The 22,576-nt window shown below is 45.4% G+C and overlaps 1 protein-coding gene across 4 annotated transcripts; it reads right to left on the bottom strand.

Moving 5' to 3' along the window:
• Window positions 1-2,617: 2,617 nt before the first annotated feature.
• On the bottom strand, window positions 2,618-22,028 carry Clta (clathrin light chain A). 4 transcript variants are annotated; one of them, XM_051187686.1, is made up of 7 exons: window positions 21,672-22,028; window positions 16,338-16,375; window positions 14,918-15,035; window positions 9,468-9,579; window positions 5,158-5,211; window positions 3,993-4,028; window positions 2,618-3,061 (listed from the first exon to the last, which is right to left on the bottom strand). In XM_051187686.1, exons 1-7 carry the CDS (start codon window positions 21,886-21,888, stop codon window positions 2,890-2,892), a joined length of 747 nt encoding a protein of 248 aa, XP_051043643.1. In that variant the 5' UTR covers window positions 21,889-22,028; the 3' UTR covers window positions 2,618-2,889. The 4 variants fall into 4 exon arrangements, with proteins under 4 accessions (XP_051043643.1, XP_051043644.1, XP_051043645.1 ...); XM_051187687.1 differs by lacking the exon at window positions 3,993-4,028; XM_051187688.1 differs by lacking the exon at window positions 5,158-5,211.
• Between the last annotated feature and the right edge of the window lie 548 nt (window positions 22,029-22,576).

The raw sequence follows: 22,576 nt of genomic DNA, 5'->3' as shown, positions 1-22,576 counted from the left end.
TTCAGAGGATTTTTGTTTGTTTTTCAAGACAGGGTTTCTCTGTATAGCCCTGACAATCCTGGAACTCATAGAGATCCTCCCCGTCTCTGCCTCCCAAGTACCAGGATTAAAGGTGAGCACCACAGCCTGGCTACCCTGAAGTTTATGGGAATTTAGACTGGGGTCCAAATCATGGTGGCCTTAGTGACTGTCTTATCATTCCAGAGAAAGCAAGCAGGACTAGAAGTGCCTTTGCTTCTAAGCAGCAGATCCTCCCGCCTCTTCTGCTTTTTGATATTCCATGACCCAGAATGTCAGTGCTTGTGTCTGTCCTGAAGCTCAGAGCCACAAATCTGGAGACTGACTAAATTAGAATCTGTGCTTTCTCTCTCTCTCTCTCTCTCTCTCTCTCTCTGTGTGTGTGTGTGTGTGTGTGTGTGTGTGTGTGTGTGTGTTTTGAGACAGAATCTCATTTGTCTCACCCCGAACCTTGGCTCATCTTGAACTCAGGACAATCCTCCTGCTGCAGCTTCCAGAGTGCTGAGATTATAGACACCCAGCTTAAAATATGCTCTTTCATTGATGACAAAAGGCTAACAAGTGCCACTGTATTAGTTACTTTCTCCTGTGCTAACACTGTGACCTCAGCAACTTACAGAAGGAAGTTTCATTTGGCTTACAGTTCTAGAGAGAGAGAATCCATGCAGGGAAGGCACAGCTACAGGAGGCCAGGGCAGAGAACTTGAGAAATTGTATTGTCAAGTACAAGCAAAAAGCAAGGTAAATGAACTGAAAGTCAGGGAAGGCTATGCACTCAAAACATCGTCCCCCATCTCCCAGGGACACTTCTAGCAAGCACCACTCAAACAGCACCAACTCAAGCATATGGAGGACATTCTCAAACGACCACATCCACTCCCCAACTCCCATAAACACATGGACACCACAAGTCAAAGTGCAGTTAGCCCACTGTTAAAGTCCCGTAGTCTGTGACAGTCTCAGCACCATTCAAACGTCCTAAGTGTCTCCTGAGATACAAGGGAATCTCTCAACTACAACCCACAATGGCAGGATATACACTCCCCTTCCAAAGGCGGCAACTGGGGCACAGGAATAGGGACGCAGTGAGGGACGGGGCACAGCAAGGAAGAGACAGGGAGGAGTACAGGCACAATGAGAACTCTGGACATAAAAACGCCAAACTCAACAAGACTCTAGGTCCTGCAGCTTCATGTCTGGACCTGATGGCCACATCAGGGTCAGAGGGCTTGAGATAACTCAGTCCCTCCAGCTTTGCTGTCTTTCTTGGGCTACTTATGTGAAAGGGTTAGATGGTTGACCCTGAGGACTTTTCCAGTCCTCAAGTCAATGGTTCTTCAACCTTCCTAATGCTGCCACCCTGACACAGGTGACCCCTAATCATAAAATTAATTCCTTGCTACTTCATAACTAATTATGAATTATAATGTAAATATCTGATATGCAGGATATCTGATATGCAACCCCCATGAAAGGGTAATGTGACCCACAGGTGACCTGCTGCCTTACATCATCATCATCATCTGGGGCAGAGCCTGGCTAAATCCATAATACTGCACACCAAACAGCGCCACTGCTACCAAGTTCTAGGCTAACTGAAAGCCAATTTTAGTTTTAGTCAAATTTCCTGACATAAATTATTATATATGGTTTAATTACATCTTAAAATATTTTGTCTCAATTCTAAACCTTATTAAAAGAAAAAACATATTTCCTTGTCCAAGTCTTAACACCATTATAATATGCTATTTTTCTTTAACTCAGCTGAAAACATTACTCTTCCCAGAGGAGATTTGTATTTGTTGCCTTGCTTTCCTTTTAGCATTAGGTAATAATTTATGGTATCAAGTACCGCTGCTTTAACCAAGGGGGGAAGCTATTAATAGAAAGCATTATTAAGCTTGCACTTAGTATTTGACAAAGAAAAGGTAGCCTAAGAAGGAAGCTCAATACTAAATGTTGAACACTCACGGACACGCTGGACCAATTATTCCCCCCCCCCCCAGTCCTGGGATTAAAGGCCAGCCTAGTCCCTCCCGTTTTCTCCTCTTATGAAGCTACATGTGGTTAAATAAGAATTGTAAATGCTGTGTAACCAAAGAAAGAGGTAAAGGATTCCAAGCAACAGTAACCCCATCATTGATGTCTGTGGGTCAGCACTGCTCCTCCTTATGGGTCTCCTAGGTAGTCTCCAGAACTTGGGTTTCCTGGCTGTATGGTGGCTCAGGGTTACCAGGTAGAGAATTTGAACACGTCAACCATAAACTGTGTTGCTCTTTACGACCTAGCCTTGGAACTCACACGCCATCACTTCTGTCCTCTAATTTTTCATCTAGGATCATGGGAGTTCAGGGGGGAAGAGTAAGGCATTATGGAGGGACCTTTAAATTGGTTAAGTTGGACCCCGTCTCAAGAGGTCAAAGAGGGCTGTTGATGGGGCTGTGGTAGCATGACCCCAGGTTCACTCTCCAGAAGTTAAGGAGGGGTGGCTACGCAGTGGCTGTGCCCTCAGCCCAGAAGTAATTGAGAATCGCTCACCCCTTTAAGCCTGCCCCCAAGCTGCAGCACCATTTTTCCATCAATAAAGATGCTTCATGTATATTGTTTGAAACAGAAATTTATTCTCAGAATAATGCACAAAAGCACAGGTTGAGGCTACTGTTGGGAGCATCCCTCCCTTCCTCCTCCCCTCTCTTCTCTGAATGCCAGGGAGAACACAGTTGAAGGAAACATGCAATCACAAACAATGATCAACTCTAAAGACAAAAGGTTTGGTCCAAAAGAACTCAACATAATTAATCCAATTACGTGAACAGCTTCACTGAGTAGGATTAAGATATTGCAGACGTAGTGTTTCCACAGGGTGGCTCTTCAATGCACCAGGGGGGCCTGCTTCAGGGAGATGAGGACTGAGCGCATGCGAGAGACATCTTTGGCCTGTTTGCTGGACTTAGGGTTAAAGTCACACAGGCGGGCCACCCGCTCCCACTCAGTGCCTGGGGATGACTCATCGATGTCGTTTACAAAGGCTTCTTCTGCTGCCCTGGAAGTAATAACAAAGTATGTTGGTTTAATGTAAAAAACAAAAACCCTTTGAGCAATCTGGTGGCTGCCTTGCTACCAAGTGACTGTTTCTTTTGACTCTAGGGTGTTCTGGTTTTTCAGAGAGTATCAGTCCCTGGCTCAGGTCAGAGGCAGGGGCAGACACGAGGCCAGCTCTCCTCGGTACAAGTACCCAGGCTGCTGTATGAAATGGTGGAATACAGGTGTTTGGTTCAGGGCTCAGCCCATCCCTACGGCTATCTTTGCTCAGTAGAGCATGAAAAAGCAAGTCCTTGGCCAGCTATGCACAGAGCAAAGCAGCAGGCTGATCAAGGCCTTGCAGAGTAGTTTGTGCTTGGCTATACTGAGATTCAAGGGAAATGAGATTTTAAAAAGCCCTTGGGTCATTGCTTAAGAGCCTGAAACTTACTCCTAAGGCTGGAGAGAAACAGGGCAGAGCAAAAGGCATTCAAGACCAAGCTCCCATGCTAGCAGGCACTAGAGACTAAAGCCATTCTGAAAGGGGTTGTTAAGACATTCACCAGTTCAGCCAAAAGTCTGCCATTTTCTCTCCAGCCAGGTGCCTGGTGCCACTCAGGGAATAAATATACCCTGGCAGGAGAGCCAACATGAGCTGCTTTTTGGCAGGATGCCACTCCAACATTCTTTCAGGTCAAGATCAGCCCACCCCCAGTGGGGAACTAACTGGCAGGAGAAAAAGCTCAAAAGGACAGTGGTAGACACAATGTATTTCATCTATTCCAACAAGCATCACGGGCAAAGCAAAAGCGATGGAGATGACCGGTCTGTGGGAACAAGGGTGGCACTATCACAGGGATGGCCGTGGCAAACACTGCTGAAGCCCAGAGCCACTACAACACTGCGACTTCATGGCACACACAGTTAGGGGCAGTGAGAAAGGTTTACTTAACTGTTCTAGGCTGTAGCAAGGATGGTTTATGTTTGTGCTTAAAGGTGAAGAGAAGAAAAGAAACAAGGAGAAACTTTAGGTCAGATATAGAAAATGAGAATGAGCTCAATGCAGATGGTCAGTAAGCTAGACATGCCCTTGCAGCTCTACCTGTGCCTGGGGACGTGCAGCTGGCTTTGCTGGGCCATCCTGCTGTCCAGCAAACCCATTTCTACTCCAGAGGACGTGTAAGTTAAAACACCACCTGTAAGTCCAGCATTCCACAAGTCTCACTGCAAACTCATCCACTTTTGTCTTCTAATGTAGTCACCTCAGGATCATGGTCCCCATGAGACTCTCCGCCTACCACCCACCTTCCACAAGTGGTTGCTGTTTCCCCTAATTCCATTGTAAAAGGGAGATCAGTGAGGACTATTTTCAAGTCCTCAGCAATATAGTTTTCATTAGCAAGGATCCTTATTAAAAACAACAACAAAAAAGCTTTTCCAGGAAAGACAGTTTTGTGTATGTGTGTGGGGAAATGAATACATTCTTATTGGACACGTCTGACCATCTTGACCTCATAGTGGGGACATCTGTGCTAGGATGGGAGATAGGGCACCAAAAGCTGGCCACTAAACTGGCAATTTCTGATATCTAAGACCAGAGGAAAACAGTGACAGACACCTACTTTGCCTGAGTAACATTCACCTCACATCCTTCAAGGATCAAGAGCATTCCCTCCCCACCCCAAACTCCCTAGCTCTGACTGGTAATATATGGTGCTGCTGTCCACTGAACTTACTTGGGTCATCACCTGCTCCATGTGGGAGACCCTCATTTCCACCTTAGGCAGGCCACAGGGTCTGGGAGCAGTACCAGTGGCAGCAATAACAAGAGGTCAGACCCATCCAAGCCCCAGGCCCTTTCCAGACAGAGCATGAAGGACCATGTTTTGAAAGCTTGCTTCTCTGCAGGATCTCAAGTATGCAAATGGTCACCAGGGAGTGCGGGGAGTGATAATTCTGCAAGGTTAGCAATGGTCATATCTAGCTTATCAACTCTCAAGCAGCCCCACAGAGCCAATGAGAAATATTTTAAAAAGCAAAGCAACTTGTGACAAAAAGGAGCATTAACTCTAAACGAAAAGAACCAAAACAAAAGAAGGAATTAGTTTTGCAACATACACATAACCAATCACGTCAGCGAAGGGTTGTTTGTAGAAAGCTTCGTCTGCCACCCTAGACAGCAACAAGTCCAAAAGGCAGGCAAGCAGCAGGAAAAAAGAGAAAACATTGAGAAGCAGAACATCTAAAATCCACAATAGAGGTGTGATAGCGCCTGGGGAGCTGCTCCCAAGGCTTCATTCTAACCCAGGGGTCCAGCAGTTAGTTGACACTCCAGTGCAGCAGCGTCTTGGAAGCTGGTCTTCATGGGCTCTCCACAAGACCAGCAACAACCTTATTATGGGTTACATGCCATTCCACACACTCCAACCATCACCACCTACGCCGCAGTGTTCTCAACCTACTCCAAGGGTAGGATGACTGGGGCTCAGAGACAAAGTCCTGGTCAGCTATAGCAGTATCAGTGTGGCTTTAGTGCATATATTCTACTTACTATAAATTAAAGTCATTTACAAGCTCAAGATGGCAAGCCACTTTTCCGCCAGCCTCAGTAAACACCATTGGGTATGAATACTGCCAAGCAACAGATGGGCACAATTCCAAAAATTCAATCCCAAATCTTGGCCCCAATCACTGCTTCCCCACACTGGCTTGGTGGGCGAAATAGCCTGTGGTTGTTGCAAACTGTCAGCCTTAGAGATAAAAGCGGCTGGAGGGGAAGTGGTCTAGGGAAACGGAAGCTAGTGTGGACGCTGGCCCTGGGTTTCTCTTCTGCCCAGGAAGCTGGGACAATTTCTAAATACCTATGTCTTGGCTGGCTTTGACAATGCGTAGCTTAAAATCCCGAACCTCACCAATCTTAAAGACACTGAGGTGGGAGTGGATCAAAAGACAGGACTTGGACTAACCAGGGATACCAGGTGTCAAGAAGCTACATCACAAACAACCTAAATCTCAGCCTGTCCTTTGCCAGGTTGTTTTAGGATGAAAAACTGGAAATTTCTGGTTTTGAGACAGGGTCTCTTTTGTAGCCCTGGCTAGCCAAGAGTAAGGCGACAGTGACTGGCTAGGTCATTTTTCAAGGACCATCATTCTCAATCAATTAACTTAAGCACACATTTATCTGAAGGCAAACTCCAGTAACTTACATTTCAGTTTATTTCATTTTGATACATACAGGGCCTCATGTAACTCAGGTTTGCCTTAAACTTGGTAAGTAGATGAAGATAGCCTTGGAATTGCGATCCTCCTGCCTCCACATCCCCAGTCCTAGAAATGCTGGGATTAGGAGTGTTCTCCATGGCATCACTTTATGCTGTGCCGTGGATCAAGCTCAGGGCCTCAGATTCTCTGCAATCGCTACTGACTGAACTACACCTTCAGTGGAGTTTCAGTTCATTTTCACAATGCACACACACCCTTGACTCTTTCTTACTTCTCTACACAGAAGTGCAAATTTAAAGAAAGTAAAAAAGAGCAGCCTGGCTGTGACTCAGTGAGGAAAACAGCTGCTGTGAGTAAGTGGGAGGTTCAGAAGAGCGGGCAGCGTGTACACTCCAATCCTTTTAGTTTACAGCAGGGCTTAGCCTGATCCATTTCAACTCTGCTTCCCTTCAACTGGAGGAGAACAGAGGTTTAATGCCCCCCTCCCCATCAATGCATGGCTTCTACATCAGGCTCTGTCTCTTTGCATTTGCAACTAGCCCCAAAACTAAAAAGCTTGTTGATGACAAGCAGGGTCTCTAAAAGACAAACAGAAAACTATACCCAGCAAACACAGAGCTGGAATCAGCAACTGTCAGAGAGCTCAGGGAAGCCTAGGAAAGGGAAAGAGGGATGCCTGACCAGGGACAAGCTCCATAGGCCTAAAATAACAATTCTGAACTTGGTTCTATAAATGGCTCCAGGGTAGACACGGGAAAAAGAAGTCTACCAGTACTAAAAATAATTAGATTCCTCAAATGTTTTCAGGCTGCGGTGGAACTGAGGGTCCCACAAGAGCCCTGTACCACAGGGAATGTTCTTGCTCGGGGAGGGAGCTGTTCTAGGGCTGTCCTCCATGGACACTGCAGGAGACCAACACTCTTGTGACTCTCTGAAAAGGGGGCTCTTTCTCACAGGCTACTACTGACTGACTTGGGATAAAGAGAGATGCAGTGCCATCCACATGGGAACAAAGGCCCCTCCTGTCTGCTGGCTCTCCCACACCCCTCTGCAGGACACAGCCTGGACTGGCTCCCAATGTCTTGGTGAGGCATTTTTTTTTTTTTTTTTTTTTTTTTTTTTGAGACAAGGTCTGTGCATACAAGGCTAGCCTCAAACATTCATTTCCATCTCGGCTTTCAAGAGTGTGGGACCACAAATGGCTTGATGTCCTCCATCTCTCCGACTTCACTGTGGGGCTGTGGGCGGGACAGGGGGCTTTGCATATGGTGGGCAAGAGCTTTCTTCATTCCTAGCCCTTCTAATGATCTGCAATGCCTCTTAACCACCATCCTCTGACCCTCTGAAGAAATCACTGGAAGCCTGTGGTGGTGGAGTTGGCTGCAGTGGCGGCGGCACACATGCCTTTAACTTTAATCCTGTGCTCTGAAGCAGAAGCAGGGGGACCTCTGTGAGCTGGAGGTCAGCCACCAGATAGAGCTCACACCGTGAGCTACAGAACAGCTGGGACTACATAAAGAGAGCGTCTCAAAGAAATAATAAAAAGCCTGGAATAAAGAGTGAAAACTTATCTTCTATCCTAGGATTGCGAGGATGGCTGGCTAGCATACCTCCAGCTTTATGCAGACTCAAGCCTGTGAGCAGGTTTTACAGGCACTGAAGCTGGATTGTAACAGCATTATGTTAACAACTCCATGAGAATCTTTTCTCTCTGGATGTGAGGGGATCAGGAAACTCAATATTCTACAATTGCAAGAAAAATAAAGTACTAAACTATGGTCTGGCTGCATGATCAGTACCTCAGTCTCTAGGGTTAAGTCCTACAGCAGACATGGGGTACTCCTTTAGATAGGGAGTAGACAAAACCTTCTACAATAGGAAGCCTGTTCCCAATATATTCACTATTAAATTTGAAATCTATTTGTCAAGTTGTGAAGCTTTGAGGACCTGGTACAGGAAGAGTTAGTGCATTTGGCCCAATTACTTCAGAGTAGATCAAGTGCCCAGGCAGCTTTTGCTGGGGAATATCACCACAGCATCCTTCTTTACTACAGAGCTAGACTTGGACCTGGAGGGCAATCATCTCAGGAGGAAAAGCGCACAAGCCTGGCACTCCTCAGCGCCTCATGCCAGCCCAGCAGAATCTTGGGGCACCTGTCCCCTGGTAACCAACCCTGTCCATACAGTAGTTTCTACCCTAACTGATACAAAACTTCAAATGGAACTTGAAGGCACTGTTCTAGAGTGTATCCCTCAGAGAAATGACCAGGTTAAGAGGTCTGGGCCTGGCACCAAAGGACCATGCCAAAGAAGAGCAAAGGGAATTTTATAGGACTGCCATATGAAAGAACCCATGTATTCTGTCAGAGACCTCACAATGTGTCAGCTGGCTGGTGAGGGGGTTAGCTACATTTTCTGACAGATTTCTAAGAGCTGCCCAAAAAGCAATACCAGACCAGCCCACAGAGACCAACCTAAGGCCCTACCCTACTCTGCCTTGGATTTAATTTTTGTGGCATGCCTCCTACTCAGTAAAAGGTGGCTCTGAATCCAGCAGAAAGCAAGCTAATATGTCTTGCCTGCAGGGAGCTATACTACAAGTGTCTCTCTAAGCTATTCCAAGGAAGGGCTCCTCAGAAGTGAGTGCATACCACAGTTAATGCATGGTAATGACAGGGAAAATGAATGTTTTCTCCCTACATTATTAACTTTCAGTAAGTGAAAAATGTATTCTGAAAACAGCATTTTTAGGAAACCTATTCAAGACTCCTTAAGCATAGGTAGTAGCCAGAGAACCCTTAATTCTGTAGTCCACGTTGGAACATCCTGAGCTACCTAATTACAGAGCATGCCCATGCTAAGGACCCTTAGGAGGGCAGGGCTACATTTAGGGAATGTGGCATAAGTTAGTCTGTAATTGTCTTCAAGTAATGAGACTCTGCAACTGACCTTTCATCCCAGGGTCCTCCAGTGCTGGCTTTCCTGAATCACACCATTACAGTCGATGAAACCAAACCCAGTTTAATAGCCTAACTCAATCCAGGCTGAATTATGCTCTTAAGACCCAGGAGACTTGCAGCCTCTGTTTCTAGCAGTTTCTTCCAAACTGGCCAAGGCCTTTATACGAAGGCAAACACAGCCAAGAACCTAGACTGTGTGCTGGAAAATGGATCTGATTTAATCACAGAGAACCACAGTGGACTGACCTGTTGTTTGCTTTTGTTTTCTGTAGCTGCTCATCCTGTCTCGCATACCATTCTTCCAGCTCCTTTATTGCCTTTTCTTTCCACTCTGCTTCTTGCTTCCGAGAATTGGCATCTTTTAAAGGAGAGGAAAGAATACAACTGAGGGAAAGCAAAATTTAAGTTCAATTCAACATGTAACATTTTGGTATGGGATGTATGTGTACACATGTATTGGGAAAATGATGGGAAGCAGCTGGAGGGAGGGCTGCTCTGCTCCTCCAGAGAACCACGGCCCATATCACACATGACTCACAACCACACGTTAAGTCTAGCTCCAGGGGATCTGACACTCTCTTCTGGCCTCTGCAAGTATATCACACATATGTGGTGTGCAGGCATGCATACAACTTTCTTTTTTGAGCCAGTATCTCACATAGTTCAGGACGACCCTGAACCTAGACATCCTTGAACTTGTGGTTCTCCTGATTCTACTGCCCAAATGCTAGTAGACTACGGACATGTATAACTACGCCCCATCTAGTGCTGTGCTGGGGACTGGCCTCAGGAGGCTGTGCATGCTAGATGAGCACTGTCCCAACTGAACAGTATCTTCTACTCTTCCCACAAACTGTACAGTACTCATTCATGTTTTTATAAAACACTAATTTACTCTAACTATAAATATGGTGGAAACATTTGTGTGAGGCAGGACACTAAGAGAAAAATTAGCAGAGGTAGAAGTGACTTGGGAATACAAGAATGGCAGGACACAGAACCACAAAGTATCTACTCCAGCTCAGACTGCAGTTAGCTTGTAACACAGGCAGCTGTGAAAGAAAGCAGGAAGAGAGGGAACTGCAGGGCCAAGGGCACGGGATCACTGTTTAACAATTACCCAGAAGCTTCAAGATCCAAGAGTGAAAATTCACACATGCAGGCTATCCACTCTAGATTCTCAAACATGAAACATTTTTTATTTTTTGTTCATGTGTGCATTGTGTGTGCATGCAAGAATGCAGGTACCTAGGTCAGAAGGCACAACAGTCTGAGAAATGGAGTTACAGGCAGTTGCGAGCCGCCATGTGGGTGCTCTACCAGAGCAACAAGTACTCTTAACCATCTTTCCAGTTCCAATGTGAAGTTTCTTAAGATTAAATATGGTTTTCTAAAGTGTTTAGTTGACGATCATCTGTCACAAGGTGTGGTGTGCTTGGTCACATGTTCTCAAGGACACCTCCACCAGCAGGCGCTCTGCATGAATCAGTCTGTACAGAACTTCCAAGATCAATCTAGCACAGTTTCAGCAATGAGGGCAAAAGAACAAACCACCTCAGAAGTGAGTGGACTTGGCACAGGTAAGGGAGGAGCAAAGACCTTGTCGGCTCTCAAGCTCACACTTGCCTTCCTTATGATGCAAGCCTGGAAATAATCACATGATGTGACCATCAAGGCCACCAGTAATCCAGAGTTCTAAAAATGCAGAGCAAGAACCCAAGTGTGATTAGTATCCTGGAGAAGGAGAGTAGAAAGCAAGAAACAGAAAGCATTCATGGGCATTTTATGACCTTTGCAAGAAATGCACTAATAATCAGCACAGGGCTATATCTAAGGAGTCACCACCAAACTTCACATTATTGTAAGTTCTTCATTTTGTTGTGTGACTCATTAGAAGATGCCTAGCACTTGTAGGAGGCTCATTTAGTTGAAGTTTCCATCAAGGACCCTAATATATAGCCAGAAAACTTCTGATGATCCTGTGCATGGCACATACAGAACAGAGAATAAACTATACTGCTACCAGATGCTAGAAGTTGATGAAGCCATGTGAGCTTCAAAGAACTAGAAAACCACTACCAAACCTAGATGCAAAGTGGAATTACTTCCCAAAAAGCCCTTTTGGGCTGGCAAGATGGTTCAGTGGGTAAAAGCACCTATATGCAAGCCTGATGGCCCAAGTTCGGTCTCTGGATCCCCACAGTAGAAGAACCAACTCCATGAAGCTATCCTGTGGCTTCCACATGCACATCATAGCAAACACACACACACACACACACACACACACACACACACACACACACACACACACGGGAAAAAATAAATTTTTACATTTCAATCTCAGTTCCCCTCCCTTCTCTTTCCTCCCGCGCCTCTCCTCTGAGAGGGTAAGGCCTCCCTTAATAAGTCTACTAAGTCTGTCTCATCATCTTGTTGGGGCAGGACCAAGGCACCTCTCCACTCCCCACACCCGTGTCTCCGCTGAGCAAGGTATCTCTCCATATATCACTAAATCTGTGCATTAGTGTTAGGTCTTGGACCTAACACTCATTGTCCCAGTCACACCACTGTCACCTACATTAAGGGAGTCTAGTTCAGTCTTATGCAGATTCCCCAACAAATAAGGAACTTTTTTTTTTTTAAATTTAAGTGCCTCTAGATTGGAGTATATATATCCTTTCCATGTATTCTAATGATCATTAAAATTGCTTTTGTTAGGGCTGGCATGGTGTTACACATCTTTAATCCCAGCACTTGGGGGAAGAGAGGCAGGCAGATCTCTGAAGTTTGAGACTAGCTTAATCTACACAGCAAATTCCAGGACAGCCAGAGATACAAGAGATATATAATAGACAGCATCAGTCTTTAGGGGGTAAGACAAACAAACAAACAAAAAGACCTTTCTCTTTCTAGGATCTCATTTGGTAACCCAAAATGGACAGTAACTTGCTATACAACGGGCCTCACACTTGTCTGTCTCTCAAGTGCTAGGATTAGAGATACATATCACACAGCCAGTCTATATTACTAGATGTCGGGGTTAGAATAGACAGACATTTTTCTAAGGATTTGCCTAAGTAAAAACTGTGACCCATCTATTAGGACAGTTGTTTTCCGGCCTTTACAGATTAGGACTACCGCTAGAAGTAACTCAGAACCCTCAGGGTTTAACCTGATGGGCCAGAGATGTAAAAATATGAGGTAGAGGAGAAAGGAAGGGTCTCCTCACAGAGCAAGGCACACTGATAGACACCTTCTTCCCCGGCCACCCTCCCTGCTCCTTACAGCAAGATGATTAGAGAACATGGCCACCAGCTCACTGGCCGTCACTGGTCCTCTATTTTGACATCTGTGCCTTCTCAGTTCTTGCAGAGAGAGAGAAAAGGATAAAACGTAGAAACCCCTCATCTGTAACAAACTGGCTGGAATACAAGGCCAAATACTTGACTCCCCTCAAGAAGCTACCTTGAGCTGAGCTGGGAGTGGCAGTGCACATCTGCAACCTCGACCCGAGGGGGGGGGATCGTAAGTATAAAGCCAGTTCGGCTTAGACAACAGATGTCAGGCCAAGCAGGGCTACACTGTGAGGCTCTGTAGTGAAGGTGGCAGAAGACCTGAGTTTAAAAACAAACAAACAAACAAACAAAAAAAAAAAACCTCTTCAAACGGTTCAACACACAAACTTGGCAATTTTTTTTTTTTTTTTTTTTTTTAAAAAGGAGACTTCTGACTGTAAAGACAAACTCTTCTTCAATAAAACTCTTCTTCAATAAAGACACAGGCACCCGGCAACCTGTCTGGATCTCCCTAAAACTGCACTTTCCCATACAGTAGCGTCCAGACACAGACACACATTGCTACTGGAGTATAAGCTTACTAAAATTGAACAAAGTGTTAAGACTGAGCTTTTGAATTCCAGTCATAAACACCTGAATACCCAACATGTGGTCAGTGGCTACTATATGGTATATTACCCCCCCCTATTGCGGTAAATAAGGATCTGTAAGGAGTACGCCCCCCCCACACACACCACTTTATTGAATGGCTACTATATCATGTATTGCCATAGACACAGCACAAATTGGTCAACAGTACTGATAGCAGGTATCTAAGTACTGCTATGCAGGGTCATTCTTCGATATGAAAGCTTGAAAACTGCTAGGGATAAACGATCTGGCATTAACTGCTTAGGTTATTTGGGTCAAGTTCTTTCCTATTTCCAGGTGTCAGTTACCCCAACTGAAAAATAAGGAGTCATGTTTTCACTAGGTCCGTGTTCTGGGAGAAAGAAACCTATTACTGGTGTGGGTATATGAAGAATGCAGTATTTCTAGAGTTATAGAATAAAAACGTTGGATAGGAAGTTATGTCTGTATGATAGAGCATATCAGCCAAAACAAAAGTATGTGCAAATATCTCTATAAAGCATACACACAGGACTATAGAGAAATGTCTCAACAGTTAAAGGCACTTGCTCCTTCAGCACATCCATGTGAGGTTCATAACACCCATGTGCTGGCTCACAACCACCCATCTCAGTTCCAAGGAACCCCACACCCTCTTCTTTCCTGTGAAGGCACCAGGCACACACATGGTACATGTACACACATCTAAGCATAACACTTATGAACATAAAATACAACAAATCTAAAAAATAAGTTAAGTACACACATACACACAGAGATACACAATATAACCACAATGGTGCAGCCTTTAATCTCAACACTCAGTAGGTAGAGGCAGGCAAGATCTCTGTGAGTTCTAGGCAACCCTGGTGTACATGTTGAGCACCAGACACACAGGTGGTACAAACATACATGTAGCCAAAACATTCATACACAAATTCAATTATGAAACTTAAAAAAAGTGTGAGGGGTGCTCATGGGGCTATCAGTTAGGAAGTGACTGGACAAGAGATCTAACTCAACTGATGGACCAATCCATCACTGATTCACAACTGAATGGACCGCTGGGAGGTGGTGGTAAGAGTGAAAGGTGAGGCCTGGTGGTGGTTACAAAGAGTGCCTGTAAAGGTCTATGTTGTCTTTGGCTTCCCAGGCAGTTTCCTAGCTGCCATGAGGTGAACAGATTTCCTCTGTCCATCCTGTCATGATGTTTCCATCTTGCCAGACCTAAAGTAATAGAGCCAGTGGCTCATTTCTGAAACTGTGAGCCAAATTAAACCTTCCCCCTCTACACAGATTTTATAGCGTGTCACCACAGCAACAGGAAGTTACTAACACATTTCCTAACATTGATTCATCTTTCAAATGATGAATGAATTGTGACTGTCACTCACAGGATGGTACCTCAAGTTTCCATAAAGCCTGTAACTAGCACTCAGCTTGAGGTCAGTAACACTACCTTTCAGATGCTAACACAATGAAAGATCTGAACCAAGTGCCCACAGTCAGTAAGATGAAATCCTAACTTAGCCTTTCACTTCAAATTGGGGGCTCTTCCTTCCTAGGGGAGCTGTCTCCCTACTACTGTGCTCTTCTTGTAATAGTCTATGATAAAGCATATCCATGTCAGTGGCCTTGTGACCTTGTGAGTTTTAGGCTGGAAAATACAACTTCCCAAAGACCAGACAAGGACATTATAGCTAATCTAAACTTAACAGGAAAAAAGGTAGTAGAGCCCAGGTCAATTACTCCACTGAAACAGATACCTAAGGACAAAAGGCGATTCCTTACCAAGGGCTTCCAAGCGCTCCGTTTGCTCTTCTCTCCACTTACGGATACTTTCAGGCTCTGACTGCAATCGATCCACTTCTGAAATAGCTGCATAACTGTCTGTTGGACCATTACTCTCCTTAACACAAAACAGAAACACAGTCTATCAGTGCCCCATTTCAGCTTTCCTGAAATGCTTTTCATAAAAATTAGAACCTCAAGCCACAGAGCACAGCATAAGACGGTAATGGACTGTTAAAGCAACAACAGAGCCTTACAATGTTACTACCACCAATCCTTGCACTCTCATGGGGGAGTTGGATCTGTTAACAAGTGGAACACAAGTGGGTGATAGGAAAGTTGAGGCTGCATGGGTAAGGGACTATTAGGAAACTTATCGGTTTGTCTTTTCACTTGACAAAGAGATTACGTGTTATCTCCACAGTAAGCTAAGCGCACAGCAAAGCCAAGCCAGGAGCTGAAGACTCCAAATGCTATTTTATCATGCAAGAAAGTCAAGTTAATACCATCTAACCAAAACAGTAAATTCTAAGAAAGAGCCCAAAAGAAAATGTATACCGACTATAGTCAAATCAGGGAGGGGATAAAAAGGCGGTAACTGTGAGTCACGGGGCACACAAATACTTCTCTATAGTGGGTAAGATTGAGCGCTAAGAACAAGCTGACAAAACCTCCCAGCTGCTAACTGATTTGAGAATTACACTATTGGCCAACTGAGGATTGTTACCAGCTTAACCTTCTTAGACTCTAGGACAAAAGGAGGATTAAAGTTCTAGTGATTGCCAGGCTTGGTGGCAAATCCCAGCACTCAGGAGGCAGAGGTGGGCAAAGTTTGGGACGTTTACCTAACCTAGTCTACCCTAGTGAATTCTGGGACAGCCAGGGCTACATATTTTGTCTCAAACAAACAAAAATAAAAACAATAAAGGACTAGTGACTTTTATAATGTGTGACACGGTACATGGCTCACAGTGTTTAAACTGGCCATCATCATCTTGATCAGTTCTTGAAGGAAAAAAAAAAGACAACAAAACTCTAAACTGTAAGACAGGACAGTGCTCTCAGTTGGACATAGTGGCTTATGCACATAGTGGCTTATGCCTAGAATCCAAACACTTGGAAAACTGAGCCAGGAGGAAATGCCACGAGTTCAAGGCCAGCCTGCACTTCACAATATGACTCTGTCCTAGAAAAAACAAAATGAAAGCCATGTGTGGTGGCTCAGACTTTTAATCCCAACACTCAGGAGCAGATGCAGCCTGGTCAAGGCCAGTCTGGTCTACATAGCAAGTTACAGGCTAGCCAGGGCAACTTTGATAGATATGTATGAGAACTGGGGTCTCTTTTTAGGTCAATCAATATAAATCACTGTTAGGATTCCAGTTTACTATCATTTAATATAGTTAAAGTAACTCTGTACCTGGTAGTATTCACCATTCATCACTCCATCAACAGCATCTGCAAGACATAAGGTTTCAACCTGTCAATCAGGGCAAAGTTTGATTAAGGACTATATAGCAGAATACAGTACAGTGTGCTGTAGAGACTATGAGCTACTAAATAGCCTTTAAGAGTGATGCCAGGGATACAGTATAGCTCAGTGGCAGACAGCCTGCCTAGCATGCATGCCTAGTGAAGCCCTGCGATCCATGGGCAAAACAGTTTGACGGGGGGGGGGGGGGGGGGGGATATGGTTCCATGGTAAAAAGCACTAGCTGCTCAGCTGGAGGAACCAGGTTTGATTCTCAGCATCCACTTGGCAGTGTACAACCATGTGTGACTCCAGTTCCAAGGGCTCCAACACCCTCCTTCTGGCCTCCATGGGTACCAGGCATCCTAGTGGTCCAGAAACATACTCAGGCAAAACACTTACACACATAAATTTTTAAAAACATTGCCTGACACAGAGTCCAATCCCTGTGACCCAAATAGTAGGAGACAAGAGGATTCCTTCAAGCTTTCCTCTAACCCACACATTCCCTCTCCCCTCCCCCTCCCCCTCTCTCATGTGTGTTGAACTTTGCATGGTGATATATGCCTGTACTGCCAACACTCAGAGGCTGAGGTAGGAGGACCAAGGGTTATGAGGCAATTTCCAAGTGAACTTAAGCCATATAGCAAGAAACTAAAAGGTAGGTAGTATACATCCTAACCATTTAATGAAGTTTACTAAACAGTGAATAAAAGTATTTGGCTGGTACAGCCAACTACCCCCCACCTAAATTCCTTGTTGCAGAATTGCTGAAACACAGGGTATGTATTATTGGGAAGGTCCTTATTCCCTGTGAAGTGATAATGTATTTGACACTTTAGTTTTTCTTTACTGAACTGAGACTTGCCTATTTTACTGTCTTCTGGACTCTAACTTTTCTATTACATTGTAAGTATTCCTCTTTTTGTTCACCTTCCTCCCCAGGCTCCTATGTACCAGTGTAGGTGTGCATGCCTGCGGAGGTCACAGGTTCTTGCTGGGTACCTTCCCCAATGGCTCTCCACCTTTTCTTCTGCAGACAATGGCTGGATTACAGGCATGTACCATAGCAGCCAGATTTACAGGAGCACTTGGGATCTGATTTGAACTCGGTTCTCAAGCTTGTGCAAGAAGCACTTTACCAGCGGAGCCATCTCCCAAGCTCCCTATTTTGTTTGTTTGTTTTTAAGTTTTTAAAAAACAACCAACAAAGGTTTTCAATGTAGCTCAGGCTAGCCTCACACATTATGTTAAACTAATACTATGCCTCCCAGGTGCTGGGAACACAGACACACACACCACACTCCATCTACACGGAGTGGGAACAGAACCCAGGGGACTTCCACAGACAAGCACTCTAGCAACTCAGTCACATCCCAACACCCCACTTGTCCTTTGATACTCAGAACTACAGCTTAGTTTGTAGCTAAATGTTTCCAAGTCTTCCTTTGTGACTTCTGTATGGGCTTTTATGCTGCAGGCTATCCCACAAAAGTATTTTTCTTCTAGTACTTAAAAACTATTATACTTTATTTATTCAGGCCATCAGGTTTGACAGCAGAGGACTTGTACCCTCTGAGCCATCTCTGTAGCCCTCTTTTAGTAGTTTTAAAATGTCTCTCTAAGTCACCTGGAATTATTTTTGTGTAAGGTAGAAGAATGAGACAGTTTTAAACCTGAGAGCCTCCCATGGCTAGCCTGGCCAGTCCTACAGTATGGTTATATATTACAGCTAACACAGTAGCCAGTTAATACACTCCAGGCTAGGGCTATTATTCCATATATAAAACCAGAGGAATGCACACTCCATGCCTCATGAAATGCTTGTGTCCTGTCCTTTAGGTCTGAGGATTTACCCAGACCCTCTGGCACATGCTTTGAGCTCTTTATTATTTATTCTTCTGAGATTCTTTTTTGAAGACTTATTTATGCTATGGGTGTTTTGCCTATATGTATGTCTGTGGACCAAGTGTGCAATGCCCACGAAGGCCAGAAGAGAGAATCAGACCCACAGGAACTGGAGTTACAGCCACTATGGATGCTAGGAACTGAGTCCAAAGCCTTTGGAAGATCTGTCAGTGATCTTAACCACTGAGCCATCTCTCCAGTTCTATTCTAGCATTCTTTCATCAATCAAATGGCAGAAGTCAAAGGACAATCTATTGCTATAGAAACAACAAAAATTTTATCTAAGGCCCTTGATTTTGGACAGCTCTGCTAACTCCAACGATCCCGAAGAAAGCGTTCTCAGGCACCTTAAGCAGTCCACAAACAAATAAGGGCCAAGCTAGACACAACAACACATAACTTTAATTGCAGGGCTTGGGAGACTGAGTCCAGCCAGCCTGATTTACATAGCAAGTTCCATGTCAGCCCAGGCTACAGGGAGACCCTGTCTCAAAACAACCACTCCCCCCCTCAAAAAAAAAAAAAAAAAAAAAAAAAGAAGAATCAAGGGCCAGAGTGAGGCTTCCATCGAGCAAAACACCTTTAACTTACATATATCAGCATGAAGCAAGGTTGAATCCTAGTCGAGCCACTGAGTAGCTTGCTACCTTAGGACACTGCTTAACTTGTTCACTCATCAGTTCTCATCTATAATATGTTGATGCTTCTGATTAGCTGGCAGTTACTCCATGGATCCAGAAGCATAAGGAGTATTTGGCATGCAGTAAATGTACACTGTATTTAAATATCATTAAATAATTCTCTTTTCCACTTCTACCAATAAAATTAATCTCCCTCCAGGAAACATCCTATTAATTCATCTCCAAGAAAGAACTTGTGAGAAACGCAGTACCTTGTGACCACTCTCTGTACTTCCTTATCCCTTCTGTATCCCTCTCCTGAAGGCCACCCCCCACCCCACCCCAAGACTTTTCAGTACTTGGACTTGTTCGGCCTCCTTCCTAACCATCTGTGCCTTCACCCAGCCACCTCCTTCTAAGCTTACATCTTGGCCCAGCCTTCTGTTTAACCTGTGCTCATCTCCTGTGAGAATTTTCCCCAGAGGGAGGAAGTTTAGGTCTCCAGAGCTCCGGCCTACTCAAGTCTATGTAACGCCTTCCTACTCCCAGGAATGGTAGCTAGACTTCAGTGTTCACTCACTACACACCAGTGAGCGCTTTACAATATAACCCTAAAATACCACGCAGTTTATATCATGGCCTTTGGTAGAGAAGAAAGCAGGCTGGGTAGTAATGGTAATCACAAACATTACCCAAGTTCACACTCAAGCAGCAGAGGATAGCCCCAAACCCCAACCACGACTGAGTATTTAACTTCTCTAATCCCAAAGCAAGTGCTGAGATTGCACTATCACCAACCTCAACACACTGTCAGGATCTGGCATTAAGTCATTAAATGCTTACTTCATAAAAATGTCTTTCCCAGGAACTAAGTCAGCAATCCCCACTTTCCTTCCCTTTGCCCAGTTGTGCAGCTCTAGTCACCCCCCCCCTTATTTTCCCAAACTGCCTACCCCCAAAAGCTGTGTGTTCTGTACAGGCAGGGCTCTTTTTGCCCATTTACTTGTTAAACACTTACTCTAGGCCAGACACTGTCAAGTTATCCAACTGTGATGACACTGAATACAACACTGTCTGTAGAATCACTATAATCTTCTAACTAGATAGAGGTCTGACTTCTCCCAGTTCTTGCCTGCCCAAAACACCCACCGAGCTGAGCTTTTCTTCCACCCAGGCACACCCTGCTAAAACATCTGCAACAGAATGCAGTAGGATAAACTTGAGGCTCGGCCTTTTATCTTAATCAAGTCACGCCTCTCTCTACAATTGTTTTCTATTAAATGAGGGAAGGAAGTGAGCGGGCCGAAAAGCAAATTGTAAATGTTCTCAAGCAAAAGCAAAAGCCCACCCAGAGAAAACAGCCCCTGCCACTTAAAATCAGCTTCAGCTCTAACCAGCTAGCTGTAAATAGCAGACCTGGGCCCAGTACATGTTCCTACTGGGGCTGGCTTGTCCAGGAGATAGCAGTGTCCTGTTCTGTTTTTAAGGGGAAAACAAAAACAAAATAAAGGATCCAAACTAGGGGCACCTCTGTCCCAAAATATCCTGCTTGCTTAGGATGGTAATTTGAGTGAGATTCCTGTGCCTCAATTACAAAGAGTGCCACCTGGTGTACCAAAGCCTAGGTCCGCAGCGCTCACCTGTCTCAGTGGTGTTTGCTGGCATTTGTTACCTGGCTTCATAGTCAAAGAGTGTAGCAGATATTCCTACTTGCCCAGGGAATGACATTTTCATTTTATGTTGCTTTTTTTTTTTTTTTTTTTTTTTTTTTTTTTGTTGATTGAGGGTTTACTCTATGTCACAGAGGCTGGTGGTGAACCTCTGGTACCAGCCTCCCAAATACCGCAGTGCATGGTCCTAAGGCCAAGCCATTTTTTTTTTTTTTTTTTAAATGAAAAGCCACTGTCATTTTTTTTCCCTAGCTAATTTCCTACTTCCTTATGCTATTGAATGGCTCTTTTTCCCTCAATCTTTGCTCCCACACCACAGTCCTAAGCATCACACAATTATGGCATTCAAAAGCCAAATTGCCATTCTATCTGGGCGCCTTTTCTTTTGCTCGAGTTTTGCTGTGGAAAGACCCACATTGCACTTTACATTCATCTTTTTTTCCCCCTCTTTGACAGGTCCGGACTAACCCAGGCTTTTGCTGAATCTACACTTCCTTCCAGAGCTGTTCAAAGAAAAGCGCCAGGAGTCCTAGCCTCCATACACTCAACAATGTGACACCTATCCGTCTAGGCCAGTTTCTTTTTCCACGGCTAGCCCGTTTTTTCTGAGTTCCTTGTTTTCCTTTCTCCCCACAACCCAACATTTTATATACCTTAACTTCTGAACTGTGTTGCCATTTTTGTTTGCATGTGTGTCTTACTTTTCTCCAATAAGCACTTCTTTCTGGGTGGACTCAGACATGTCTGTAAGTCTGGCCAAACTGCGCCAATGCGGTGGCTTCCGAGTCCAGGTTCCCAGCGCACCAAGTGCTTAGTGAAAAGTTGGACTGAACGGGCCCGCATCCTAACAGTCACTGCTTCTACGCTCCCTCCGTCCCGGCCCCCCTGCACTCAGGCACGCCAATGCCGGCAGCCTTGCAGCAGCGGAGGTGTGTGCATGACCCAAGCGGGGTCTCGCTTCCTCTTTGCGTTCCTCTGTAATCTCCAGCTTCAGCCGGAAAGCCGAGTCCCGGGGAACCGCACCGACCCGCCCTGGCCCGAGTGTACCCGCAAGTCGTCCCGCCCGAACGCCGTCACCCTCTCACCCGGACCCCCCGGTGGCTCGCCGTGCGGCTGCGGCCCCGGGGCGCCGCCGTCCAGGATGGCGAAGGCCTCGTCGTTCTCGATGCCCGCAATCTCACTCTCCTGCTGCGCCAAGAAGGCCGCGGCCGGGTCTTCCTCGCCGGCGCCCGCCACCCCGTTCCCCAGCGCGGGGCCACCGGGCGCACCGGCGGGAGCGCCGAATGGATCCAGCTCAGCCATGACGGCCCAACTCAACCGCAGTGACACCGAAGCCGACGCCAACCGACCGACCCGCCGACACCGCGTCCGGCAGCGGACACTGCTAGCGGCTGCTACCGGAGGACGAGCGAGAGGAGGGAGAAGGTGGAAGCGGAAGCCCTGTTTCTACATCCGGTTGGATTGGCGAGCCGCAAAAGGAATAGCCAATCGGCGAATGGGAAGTACCCAATCAGCTGGCGAAGGGGCGGAGCCCTAAAGACAACTCGTGACTGGGAGCGGAGGGAGGAGCGAGCGGAAGTGCCACCGGATCAAAAGCTGGGATTTACCGTGCGGGAGTGGCCCCGGGACAACCTCACGAGGGGGCGTGGGACACATTGATGTTAGCTCTTCCCGAATACACGACCGAGACGCAAGCACTTTGCCTTCCTGAACCTCGGTGTCCTCTCCTGGAATGCAGGGAAAAGAATCCCAGAGTGCCTCCCTCCTGGATTATTGACATTTTTATGGATACATAGGCCAAGAGAAGTATGTTTTTCTTTTACTGCCACCGTCCTAAAAAGAAACGAACAAGAACCAACCCCATGTGTGTTTTATTTTTTTTTTTAAATTATGGTTACTTAAAATGTGTTGTGTAGATCAAAGGCCAACGTGTTGGGATGCAGTTTTAACATGTGGATTCCTTGGATGGAGCTCAAGTTACCAGTCTTGG

The sequence above is a fragment of the Phodopus roborovskii genome, unplaced genomic scaffold, assembly GCF_943737965.1.
Source record: "Phodopus roborovskii unplaced genomic scaffold, PHOROB, whole genome shotgun sequence".
In the NCBI taxonomy this organism is placed as follows: Eukaryota; Metazoa; Chordata; class Mammalia; order Rodentia; family Cricetidae; genus Phodopus; species Phodopus roborovskii.
The sequence above is the reverse complement of the archived record's forward strand: the minus strand, read 5'-3'. Positions and strand labels throughout refer to the sequence as shown.

Bases quoted from the DNA above. Each gene is read 5' to 3' on its own strand.
- Clta (XM_051187686.1), bottom strand. From the start codon at position 21,888: ATGGCTGAGCTGGATCCATTCGGCGCTCCCGCCGGTGCGCCCGGTGGC. The intron at 5,212-9,467 runs GTCAGTCCACTG...GTTGCTGTCTAG, and splicing joins AAAACAAAAGCAAACAACAG to GGTGGCAGACGAAGCTTTCT. The intron at 3,062-3,992 runs GTTAAGTAAACC...TATTACTTCCAG, and splicing joins CCTTGCTACAGCCTAGAACA to GGCAGCAGAAGAAGCCTTTG.